This window comes from Gouania willdenowi, unplaced genomic scaffold, assembly GCF_900634775.1.
Source record: "Gouania willdenowi unplaced genomic scaffold, fGouWil2.1 scaffold_332_arrow_ctg1, whole genome shotgun sequence".
Taxonomy (NCBI): Eukaryota; Metazoa; Chordata; class Actinopteri; order Blenniiformes; family Gobiesocidae; genus Gouania; species Gouania willdenowi.
In genome coordinates, this window is record NW_021145094.1 from 1,737,125 (window position 1) to 1,749,615 (window position 12,491).

Below are 12,491 nucleotides of genomic sequence, written 5' to 3' on the forward strand. Positions count from 1 at the left end.
AGATGAGACCAAGATTGACCTTTTTGGTCATAATTCCACTATGCGTGTATGGAGGAAGAAAAATGATGCGTACCATCCCAAGAACACCATCCCTAGTGTGAAGCATGGGGGTGGTAGCATCATGCTTTGGGGGTGTTTTTCTGGGGGACAGGACGACTGTACTGTATTAAGGAGAGGATGACTGCAGCCATGTATTGTGAGATATTGGCCAAAAACCTTCTTCCCTCAGTCAGATCATTGAAGATGAGTCGTGGCTGGATCTTCCAACATGACAATGACCCAAAGCACACAGCCAGGACAACCAAGGAGTGGCTTCGTAAGAAGCATATCAAGGTTCTGGAGTGGCCTAGCCAGTCTCCAGACCTAAATCCAATTGAAAATCTTTGGAGGGAGCTGAAAGTCCGTGTTACTCAGTGACAGCCCAGAAAGCTGACTGATCTAGAGAATATCTGTGTGGAGGAGTGGGCCAAAATCCCTCCTGCAGTCTGTGCAAACCTGGTGAAGAACTACAGGAAACGTTTGACCTCTGTAATTGCAAACAAAGGTTACTCTACCAAATATTAACGTTGGTGTTCAAATACTTATTTTCAGCTGTATCACACGAATAAATTGTTAAAAAATCATAGATTGTGATTTCTGGATTTTTCTTTTTAGGTTATCTCTCATACAGTGGACATGCACCTTCCATGAAAATTCCAGACCCCTCCATGATTTCTAAGTAGGAGAACTTGTAAAATAGCAGGGTGTTCAAATACTTATTTTCTTCACTGTATATGTGACAGAGAATAATTACAATGACTAGGGCCATGTCTGGTGTAAACCACATGTACATTAGAGGTTGGATAGGGCTTTTGTAGTGGATTCCAGTCCTAGTTTCTAGTTCACGATGTCCTTGAGGTGGTAGATGTTATTGAATGCGACGACTGGTTGGCAAATTAAGAATACCATATCTCGGCTTGTAGGGTTTATTCAGCTTGCAGTTGACGGCTCGTCTGTTGGTTTTGTTGTTCTGTATAGCTTAATTTGGTCTCTGTGGACCCACTTGAGCTTTGTTTGGTCTTTGTGTTGGGAATCTTTATTTGGTACACCACTGAAGACAGTTTATCGGTGACGAGGTAGGGTCCGGTCGATTTGGGAAGAAATTTCTTATCTAGTTTGGTTGCATGATAAGCGTTTTTGCCGGCGGGCAGAGCAAAACTGTAATATTAGACTCTACCTCCCACCTGTAGTTCGTCATAGGCATGTGCCAGTATCACCCCCCTTTGGTTTTGCGGGACGATAAATGCATGCATTTGTGAGTCAGCAGAGACATGGACCAAGATGCCATTGACTATCCGTAACAAGTGACGGACAGCGAACAGATGGTCGAGGTTAAGTGTGGAGGCAAAGTCAGAGGAGGAAGGATTGTCTAGTGTATTGTCCCCCATGAGGCGAATCATCAAGGAGATCACGGGGTCTTGGCCTTGTAACATCATCAGGTCTGGTTTTGCATGCGTAAGCAACCACTGGTCTGTTCGTGTATCTGGTACAGACCGGCACTGAGGCTATGCTGTCTTCACTAAAAGTTGTTGGCAAGCAACGTGATTTTAGCTATTCAGCTAGCTAAACAAAGTATTCTTATTCCCCAATGTTGCATCCTCCAAGGATCAGACTGGTGATGTAGTGGCAGGATTTAATGATTGGGAATATTCATACATTCAATTTGTAAAACTGAAAAAAGAACACAAACAATACAAATATAAATGTTCTTTTTTGTACTCCAACAAAAGATGAGATAATTAACATAACACATCCCAAATGTCTAAATGACCATATATACATGCAAAGAAATGTACACATGTAAATAAGTCTGCATAACACTCAAGTTATTAACTATAGGACTAGCACATTTATCTGATGCTAACTGTTAGCTCGTAGCCATCTTCCAAAACACCACTCAAAAAAGTATGCAAAGTACATAAAAATTAACCAAACATGGTAACACAATGATATATAATGCATAACTTACAAATGAAGCCGTTTATGTGGACTTAGATGCAAGACGTAGCTGTACTGGACGGACACAGATCTTCCGTTGCGTGTGGACAGGTCAAAAAAAGGAAGTACATTACTTCCGGGTTATCTAAGCCCTTTCTGATACAGTGCAGTTACACTTTTCTGCTGCTAGATGGCGGCCACAACACATAGATAAACATGAACTGATTTACAATACAGAGGCAGTGTGCTGAAAAGCCCAGATGGAATTCCTTGTTGTGGTCAGGATAGGCGAGGCACGGAGCCTTCGTTAGCATATCGATTAAAGTCTGCATAGCGTGTTGTTGGGGCTCACCCCAAGTGAAAGGGACATCCTTCTTTAGGAATGTGTAAAGAGGTTTTGCTAAATTGGCGTAATTGTCAATGAATTGCCTGGAGTAGCTACAGATACCAAGGAAGTTTCTTAAACCTGAGACATGCTAGGGAACCTTGAAGTTCTGAAGACCTTGAATGTGTTGTGCCTGTGGTTCCACACCCTTACCGACTAGGAGACCGACATAGTTCACTGTTGTGCGGGAACATTGACACTTGGACAGTGAGATTTTGGCACTGGCGCAGGTCAGTACATGATCAATTTCACTCCTGTGGTTTGCAAATGTTGTGTTTTTCATTATTATGTCATCAACAAATATATGAGGGTGCCATGAGACTTTCAACATGGCTGCTGTTTGGTTCAAAGTTGTGCGACATCGGATTTGTCTCGACTACAATGATACCGTTCCTAAATTATTTCATAAAATGGTCCTGAGAGCAGAGCCAGCGGAGTCACGTGCGCGCTAGAGCCAATCACTGGAGAGCTCATGACATGATCACTGTGGAGTTAGAACTGATGACATCATCACTGTGGATGAGCTTTTTCTGTTTTTGATCACCGTCTTGCATCCAACACTGCACTATGTAGAGCACTTAGAGGTTCGCTTCCGTTCTGTGCATCTTCTGTGCATCTAAACTGAACCAGACTGACTCTGTTCCGCCCATCTGTAAGATACACTGTCTCAAAGTAACTTTTGTGTGTGTGTGTGTGTTAGCGGCATATAATATATACATCGGAAACTATAACAGAATGTCTCACTGCACGTAAAGCTACATATTATTATTATTATTATTATTACGTATTATGACAGGCCCATATTTTACTGGCCTCAAATCAACAGGAACAAGTATTTATTAATTTTAATGTGACACATTTAACATGTGATCATTACTTTGTTTTATCCCAAGATATAAATTGTAAATTGAGGAAACATTGGAATTGAGCTGCTGAAAGGAAGTGACGGATTGCTGCTCTGCTGCTTTTTATGGGAACACCTTTAAACACTGAAGGGCTTAATTATGGGACATCTAACGTCAAAGGTAAGTTACGATTTTCTAACTGGTTTCTGCATTTAGCTCATTTTGTTAACATTTAAAACAGGGATTCACATCCAACAACATGTTATATATAATTGTACACAATATGTTTCAAGGCTGTAGCTATTGAATATTTTTGTAATCCAGTATTCCACTGAAAATTCCATAGATTAATATATTTTTTTAGTTAAAGAGAAATTATATTCATACATGAGAAACTAACATATTTGATGTAGGAATGAATGAACCATTTGTTTCCTTTTTTAGACAATAAACACTTTTGCTTTTTAGCAAACGGCAATTGCATCTCAGGAAATGTGACGAGTTAATATAAAAATGAATAAAACCAACAGAATAACATAACTTTCTACTTCTGCCAAGTCCAAACATCTTCTCAGATATCTACAACTACATAGATATCTTTATTTGAGGAACATTGAAGATAACTTGAACTAAAGTTTAGACTTGGTAACGTGACGTTTTCCATATCTTTAACTTTCATTTTATCAGGTCCAAATGAGGTTTGATATAAATGTAATGTTCATTTTGAAAAAAAAAAAACAGGATTGAAGTGCAAATATTTCTAACCAGTTTCTAGGTTAGAGATTAAATGTGTAAACAGTTTGCCATTGGTTTCCTTCATCTACCACCCACCATTAAAAGTCATGTGATGTGTGATATAATCTAAGAAAGGTCTCTACTGCTCATGGGGAACGTATTTTTTTTAATATAAATTAGCAGTGAATGGATTAAAAAATAACCAATCAATTGCAAATCTGACTAAATAATCACGATTAATCACAATTTGTGAATTTCAGTCACAAGTTGCAAAAAAATTACGTGTATTTATAAGTTACAAGTAAAGTAATTTAATTTGTTCCCAAACAAAATCACTGAGAAATGTAGTGTGTGGTCCATGCAGACTTTAAAGGTTTGTGCTATGTTAAACTTCAGTCTGTTATTACACAATATATTGGTTATTTTAAAGAAAAAAGATTGTACATTAAAATAAAATGCGCAAAAAATCTAACCTATAATTTAGAAAAATTCCAGTGTCAATACGAGAGAACTTTAGAACTAATTTGAACCTTAAACATTCAAACTATTGCACTTTTACATTCAGCTGCTGAGGCACAGCCGACTGTCCACATTACTACAGGATGACTGAATCAATGCTAAATACTAGAGGTGATCTCAGTGAGATGGACTCAGAAACATTAGTAAAGGAACGTTCCACAACAATGAGAGTGTCCTGTTAATGTGCTGCTTGTCTCTGTCCCTCAGTTTGTGGACATGTCTCCTGCCTGCAGTGGGACGTCTGAACATCACTTCCTGTGCTCCATCTGTCTGGAGGTGCTCACTGATCCAGTCACCACACCATGTGGACACAACTTCTGCAAAACATGCATCAGCACACACTGGGACACCAGTACCACCAGCAGGTGTCCCGTGTGTAATCAGGTGTTCAGCACTAAACCTCAGCTGAAGGTCAATATTATGATGCGTGAGATGGTTTCTCAGTTCAGACGTGAATCTGAGAAGAAAGCAGCAGCACCAGGAGAAGTTCTCTGTGATGTCTGCACTGGAACCAAAGTAAAGGCCCTGAAGTCCTGCCTGGACTGTGGGGTCTCCTACTGTGAGACTCACCTGAAGCCTCATCTGACAGCATCAGGCCTGAGAAGACATCAGCTGGTGGAGCCTGTGGAGAACCTGGAAACCAGGATGTGTCCAAAGCACAGCAAACCTCTGGAGCTGTTCTGTCAGAGCGATCAGACACGTGTCTGCTTGATGTGTTCTGTTTTGGAGCACAGGAGTCACCAGTTAGTCCCTCTGGGAGAAGATCTGTTTGAAGACAAGAAAGTTTATCTTCAGCAGATGATCCAAAAGAGACGAGAGAAGCTGGAGGAGATCAGAGAGTCAGTGAGGATCAGGAAGGAAGCAGCAGACAGAGGGAAAGCTGAAGGTGTGGAGGTGTTCACTGCTCTGATGGAGCTTGTTCAGAGAGGCCTGAAGGAGCTAATGAAGACAATGGAGGAGCAACAGGAAGCAGAAGAGAGAGAGGCTGAAGGTTTGATCAAAGAGCTGGAGGAGGAAATCTTTGAGCTGATGAAGAGAAGCTCTGAGGTGGAACAGCTCTCCCACTCTGAAGACCACCTCCTCCAACACTTCTGCTCCCTGAAAGCTCCTCCAACCACCAAGGACTGGACAGAGGTCATGGTCCATCCATCATCATATGAAGGAACTGTGCTGAGAGCTGTGGCTCAGCTGGAGGACACACTCAGTGACGAGATGATGAAGATAAAGATGTTAGAGATGAAGAGGCTGCAGCAGTTTGCAGTAGATGTGACTCTTGATCCTCTTACAGCTCATCCTAACCTCGTCCTGTCTGATGATGGAAAACAAGTTTACTGCAGTGATGTGAAGAAGAAACTTCCACACAACAAAGAGAGATTTTATCCTTGTGCCTGTGTTTTAGGGAAACAGAGTTTCAGTTCAGGTAGATTTTACTTTGAGGTTCAGGTTAAAGGAAAAACTGACTGGGATTTAGGAGTGGTTAAAGAATCCATCAACAGGAAGGGATATATTACTCTGACTCCTAAGAATGGTTACTGGATGGTGGCACTCAGAGATGGAAATGTGTATAAAGCATGTGGAGATTCTTCAGTCATTCTTCATCTGAAGTGTGTTCCTGAGAAGGTGGGTGTGTTTGTGGACTATGAGGAGGGTGTGGTCTCCTTTTATGATGTAGATGCAGCAGCTCTGATCTACTCCTTCACTCACTGCTGCTTCACTCATAAACTACACCCATACTTTAGTCCTGGTTTAAACTATGGTGGTAAAAACTCAGCACCTCTGATCATCTGTCCTGTCAATCAAAGTGAATGATCAGTGTCATGATGAAGTCTCACCAACAATAGATTCAATGGTTCTCTGCAACCATTCACTTCTCCAGGTTGGTTACGCACTCCATCCAACCTAACATGTATGTTTCTCAACAGTGGGAGGAAACATTTTATTAAAGAAGTTTCACATTTGGTGTTTGGATTGTGATGAAATAAAAGTGGATTAAAAAAATATATATATTTTACAAAATTATTCATTGTACAAACGTGTTACATGTTTTATGATCAGTTAAAATGTGTTAGTGGTTAGTAAAATAGGAACATGATGATTTTTTCTATGGAATATAATGAAAATAAGATGCTCAGGTTATCTAAGGAGTTTTTGTAAGTCCATCTAAGTTTAATTTGTAATTGTGTTGAGTATAACTGTGGTACATTTTATTTTTAAGTGTTGTATGTGGGTATAAATGTTAATATATAAAACTATGTACACTTTTCTTTTTCTTTTGTTTTTTGTCATATTACTTTTGAAACCTACATGTAAAAGAGGGTGATTGAACGTCGAAGAAGTATTCTCTGTTTATCCAGGTTTACTTAATTTTAATTGAATTTAACTGTTTTTTTTATTTCTCTTAGAGTTTTATTTCAAGAAAAAAGCACTTGTAAAGATCACAGGCATCTATACACTTTATTATTGTATCTGTCAAAGTGTGTTGTATGCCACCCTTTGTAAACTTTGCGTAATTGTTCAAACAAAAACACAGAAAAATAAAGAATTTACAAAAAAAAATGTGGTGAAAATAAAGCATTTGCATGAATTAAGAAGAATAAAGTGTTCAATCAATCAATCAATCAATCTTTTATTTGTATAGCGCCAAATCATAACCAATGGTATCTCAAGACACTTTACAGTAGAGCAGTCTTAAGGATGGACTCTTCAAGGAAAACCTTCTGTTAAGCAGCAGGAACCTTGTGTGGATCCCATTCCTATGATGAACAGCCATCCACGTTATGCTGTGTTGGGTGTGTGCAGAGGAAAGGGTGGAGACAGAGTTGTTGAGACTCTGTAACTCCACACTGAGGATCCCACGGACCTGCAAGACAAAAGCCAGAAGGAGTACAGGAGCAAACACACAAGGGAAGAAGCAGACATAGAGGGAGTGTTTGAGAGAGGAATGGGACCCTCTCCGGTCCCTCTCTAACCTAAATGACCTCTCTCTTAACGCCCTCTCCAACCTCTCTCCAACCGAGCATGCCAGACCCCCCCACCGGGAGTCTATGCCTATTGCATCTTAACTATGAGCTATGAGCTGGTTCCTAACTAAAAGCTTTACCAAAGAGGAATGTTTTGAGCCTAACCTTAAAGGTAGAGAGGGTGTCTGCTCCCCGAACCGTGGTTGGTAGATGGTTCTAGAGAAGTGGGGCCTGATAACTGAAAGCTCTTCCTCCTATACTACTTCTAGAGACAAATGGAACAACGAGTAGTCCAGCATTTTGAGAGCGTAGTGTTCTGGGGGGATTGTATGGCACTACAAGCTCCTTGAGATAGACTGGTGCCTGTCCATTTAGGGCTTTATAAGTGAGAAGAAGAATCTTGAATTCTATTCTATATTTTATGGGAAGCCAATGCAGAGAGGCTAATACAGGAGTAATGTGATCTCTTCTCCTAGTTTTAGTCAGTACACGTGCTGCAGCATTTTGAACCAGCTGAAGTGTCTTAAGCGACTTGCTCGGGCAGCCTGCTAAAAGAGAATTACAATAATCCAGTCTAGAGGTAACAAAAGCATGGACTAGCTTTTCGGCGTCGCTCTGAGACAGGATAGATCTGATTTTAGCAATGTTACGGAGATGAAAGAAGGCAGTTCTTGAAGTTTGTTTTATGTGAGAGTTGAAGGATAAATCCTGATCAAATAGAACCCCAAGGTTTCTAACAGTTGTGCTTCGTGCCAGAGTAATGCCATCTAGGGCAGTTAGGCTAGCATAGGTTTCTCTAAGGTGTCGTGGGCCCAGTACAATGACCCCAGTCTTGTCTGAGTTAAGAAGAAGAAAATTTTGGTCCATCCAGGCCCTAATGTCCTTTAGACAGGCCTCAAGTTTAGATAGCTGATTTGTCTCACCTGGCTTCATTGATACATACAGTTGGGTATCATCAGCATAGCAGTGAAAGTTAACAGAGTATTTTCTCATAACATTACCAAGGGGGATCATATAGATACAGAAGAGTATTGGACCTAGCACAGAGCCCTGAGGAACCCCGTAGCTTACTTTAGTGTACACAGAAGACCTATTATTCACGTGTACAAACTGGTACCTATCAGATAGGTAGGACTTAAACCAGTTTAGGGCAGTCCCTGTGATTCCAAGTAATTCCTCTAATCTCTCTAGTAGAATATAGTGATCTATAGTGTCAAAAGCTGCACTAAGATCTAATAAAACCAGCACTGAGAGTCGTCCTTCATCTGAAGCCCAGAGTAGATCATTAGTTACTTTAACTAAAGCAGTCTCTGTGCTGTGTTGAGCTCTAAAACCTGACTGGAAGTCCTCGAACAGGCTGTTGTTTTGAAGAAATTCACAGAGCTGAGCCGCCACAACTTTCTCAAGAATCTTTGAAATAAAAGGAAGATTAGATATAGGCCTGTAGTTTGCTAAAGTGCTGGAATCAAGAGTAGGTTTTTTGAGAAGGGGTTTGATTACAGCTACTTTAAAGGACTGTGGCACGTAGCCTATTGATAGGGATATATTTATTGTCTCCAACAAAGATGGGCAGACCAGGGGAACAACTTCTTTAAACAGCTTAGTTGGGATCGGATCTGAAAGGCAGGTCGATGGTTTGGAGGATGAAATAATAGAGTTAAGTTCCTGAAGTCCTATATGTGTGAAACAGTTTAGGTTAGGCCTATTTACACTTAATGGTACAGCAGGCCCAGGTGAAGGCAGGGAGTGGCTAATTTTATCTCTAATCTTATGAATTTTATCGTTAAAAAATGTCATAAAGTCCTCACAGCTGAGGGCTAGAGGAATCATGGGCTCAATAGAGCTCTGACTTTGTGTTAGCCTGGCTACAGTGCTGAAAAGGTACCTCGAATTATTTTTATTTTCTTCAATTAGTGAGGAGTAGTATGTAGATCGAGTATGTCGTAAGGCTGTCATGTATTTACTATGGCTTTCTTGCCAGAGTATTCGTGACTCCTCTGTTTTATTGGAGCGCCACATTCTTGTTTGAGTGTGTGAGTTTCAGAGCTAAACCACGGAGCTTTCCTCTGACGTTTAATAGTTTTTTCCCTCAATGGGGCAATTGAGTCCAAGGTGGATTTTAGTAGACTAGCAGAGCTATCGACAAGCAGATCCAGTTGAGAGGGGTTATAAATATAATAATAATATTACAAGTAAATAGAACTACTGGGGATTACACACTGCTATCAGGATAGCTGATACCTCACTGTCACATTATTTATCTTATTTTTTACTAAAGTAATGTGTCTGTATCTAATCCTTATTAACAGTCTTTTACTTAATAATGTACTTTTTTTTTTTTTTACCATTTATTCTTTCTTTATTCTTGTTTAGTGTTTATCATTTTTATTTGTAATATTTGTTGAGCGGCTGTAACGTAAGTAATTTCCCCCTGGGATAAATAAAGGACTTCTGATTCTGGTTAATATTCTTACCTGTGACGATGTTATTTGAGATATTTACAATTCCTGTTATATCTAGTCAGAATTAAATATTGGACATTTTACTTATATGTTAAAATTTCTGGAAGACTATTTTATTCTAACATTTAATATGTCAGATATATCTGGGATGCAATTGCTAAAAATGAATAAATTAGGGCAAAACTAAATTACGTTGGGTGTAACACTGAGCCAAGCAGTGCTTATGTTAAAATAACTAATTATTTATTATAATAAAGACAATATTCTTAAGGCGTACATTAGTGTTTGATACATTTATAATGTCTACTGAATACAGAAAAAGATGATTTACATGGTAAACACTACTTTCAGTTCATTAAGCTCACTGGGGACATCGAGCAGAGCTATCGACAAGCAGATCCAGTTGAGAGGGGTTATAATTAATATCATAGTTATTTATTGGATGGTGCACTGAGTTTAAGGCAGCAGGAATGGCCTCTTTAAATTTAGCCACAGCACTATTGGACAGATTTCTACTCGTAACTATTTTATTGCACAGTGCGAGATCCTCTAGGATAATGTTAAAAGATATTAAAAAGTGATCTGATAGCAGAGGATTTTCAGGGTAGACTTTTAGTTCATTAATATCAAGGCCATATGTTAGAACAAGATCAAGAGTATGATTTAAACGATGAGTAGCTTCATTAATAGTTTGAAAAAAGCCAACTGAGTCTATTAGGGACATAAAGGCTGAGCTCAGGCTATCACTATCTTTGTCCACATGGATATTAAAATCTCCTACTATCAGTATTTTATCAGAACTGAGGACTAAGTTTGATATAAACTCAGAGAATTCTGATAGAAATTCAGAATAAGGGCCTGGAGGACGGTAAATTATCACAAATAAGACTGGCTGGCAGGTTTTTGATTTGGTATGAGATAAATTTAAAACCAGGCTTTCAAAGGAAGTGTAACTGGCCTTTGGTTTAGGATAGATTAGGAGAGAGGAATGATAAATAGCTGCTACACCACCTCCACGGCCTATGTCTCGTGGCATATGAGTATTTAAATGACTGGGAGGAGTGGCTTCATTTAAACTAACATATTCATCTTGATACAGCCATGTTTCAGTTAAACAGAATAAATCAAAGTTATTTTCTGAGATAAGGTCATTTACTAGTAGAGATTTGGATCTCAGTGATCTAATATTTAATAGAGCACATCTAATGGTTTTATGTTTTGGTGTTTCTAGATTTGAGATTTTAATTTTTTTCAGATTTTTATAATTGATAGCTCTTTTATTTGATTTTATGTTAAAATCATTGTGAAATATGGGTCGGGGGACAGACACCGTCTCCATAAAATAATATTCATCACCATCACAACAGTTGCCATGGCGATGAACACAGCTATCATAGTAGCAATGGGAGGGAAACTGTCCTAAGGCAAGCGCAGAGGGGCGTGGAGGACTCCCCCTCTGTAACATGGTCTCATTCATGAGATGTCATAACAGTGACTGTGCCATGTTTTCTGATAGTAGAGATGCTCCCTCCAAAGTAGGATGGATTCCATCTCTTCCTATCAGGTTCGGTTTTCCCCAGAAGGATCTCCAATTATCAATGAAGCCCACCTCGTTTTCTGGACACCACCTCGATAGCCAGCGGTTAAATGATGACATGCGGCTATACATGTCATCACTGGTCAGATTTGGTAAGGGACTAGAGAAAATTACGGAGTCCGACATTGTTTTAGCATAAGCACAAACTGATTCAATGTTCACTTTGGTTGCTTCCGACTGACGACGTCGGGTGTCATTAGTGCCGACATGGAGGACTATCCTATCAAACTTACGGTTACTCTTTGCCAGCAACTTTAGATTTGATTCTATGTCGCCCGCTCTGGCCCCTGGGATGCACCTCACGATGCCCGCTGACTTCGCTAGCTTCACGTTTCTCACTATGGAGTCGCCAATTATCAGAGTTTGTTCCCCGGTGAGTGTGTTGTCCTCACGGAGGGGGGAGAACCTGTTTGAGACGTGAACATGGTGGTGTCCCGAGCGGCTTTTTGACCTTCGACTATGCTTACGACGGACAGAAACCCAGTCATTGCTGGCCGGGGGGGAAGCTAAGCTAGAGCTAGCACGGCCCGCACCGGCTAGGTCCTGCTTGCTAGCTTCGGTTTTGGTATCAGGGGTGCGGAACCGCTTCTCCAGATTGTTGATCCTCGCCTCCATATCTAACAGTACGCTACACTTTATGCAACTACCATTGTCCCTAAAGGAGGACGAGGAGTAACTAAACATCTGACACACCGGGCAGGAGAGCGGAGGGGAGGAGAGAGAAGCCATAGGTGCTAAATTTAAGCTAAGCTAAGCTAAGGACAAAAGGAAGTTTAAAGGAGATAACACTGCCTATAAGAGGCGAGATTGCTTTTTACTTAACCTTCGTACGTTTAACTGTACGGTAAAAAATTCAAACAAGTGTTTTCAAGGCTAAAATATCAATGACAACAAGTTTGATTAGCGTTAGCAGAACACAGTAGTAGAGCGCTGCAAAACAGAATATATGCTTATTGTCCTTGCCACATGCAAAACTTGTATGAGCGTTTTATCTACAATTTATACGAAAAA

General features: G+C 40.0%; 1 protein-coding gene across 2 annotated transcripts; it reads left to right on the forward strand.

The window, feature by feature from the left end:
- Window positions 1-2,483: 2,483 nt before the first annotated feature.
- Window positions 2,484-6,375, forward strand: LOC114459623 (E3 ubiquitin-protein ligase TRIM39-like). Of its 2 annotated transcripts, none has more exons than XM_028441808.1 (3): window positions 2,484-2,592; window positions 3,256-3,387; window positions 4,669-6,375. In XM_028441808.1, exons 2-3 carry the CDS (start codon window positions 3,367-3,369, stop codon window positions 6,268-6,270), a joined length of 1,623 nt encoding a protein of 540 aa, XP_028297609.1. In that variant the 5' UTR covers window positions 2,484-2,592; window positions 3,256-3,366; the 3' UTR covers window positions 6,271-6,375. The 2 variants fall into 2 exon arrangements, with proteins under 2 accessions (XP_028297609.1, XP_028297608.1); XM_028441807.1 differs by lacking the exon at window positions 2,484-2,592 and adding an exon at window positions 2,847-3,014.
- The last annotated feature ends 6,116 nt before the right edge of the window (window positions 6,376-12,491 follow it).

Coding starts and splice junctions, on each gene's coding strand:
- LOC114459623 (XM_028441808.1), top strand. CDS start 3,367: ATGGGACATCTAACGTCAAAG. Junction 3,388..4,668: donor TGGGACATCTAACGTCAAAG/GTAAGTTACGAT, acceptor TCTGTCCCTCAG/TTTGTGGACATGTCTCCTGC.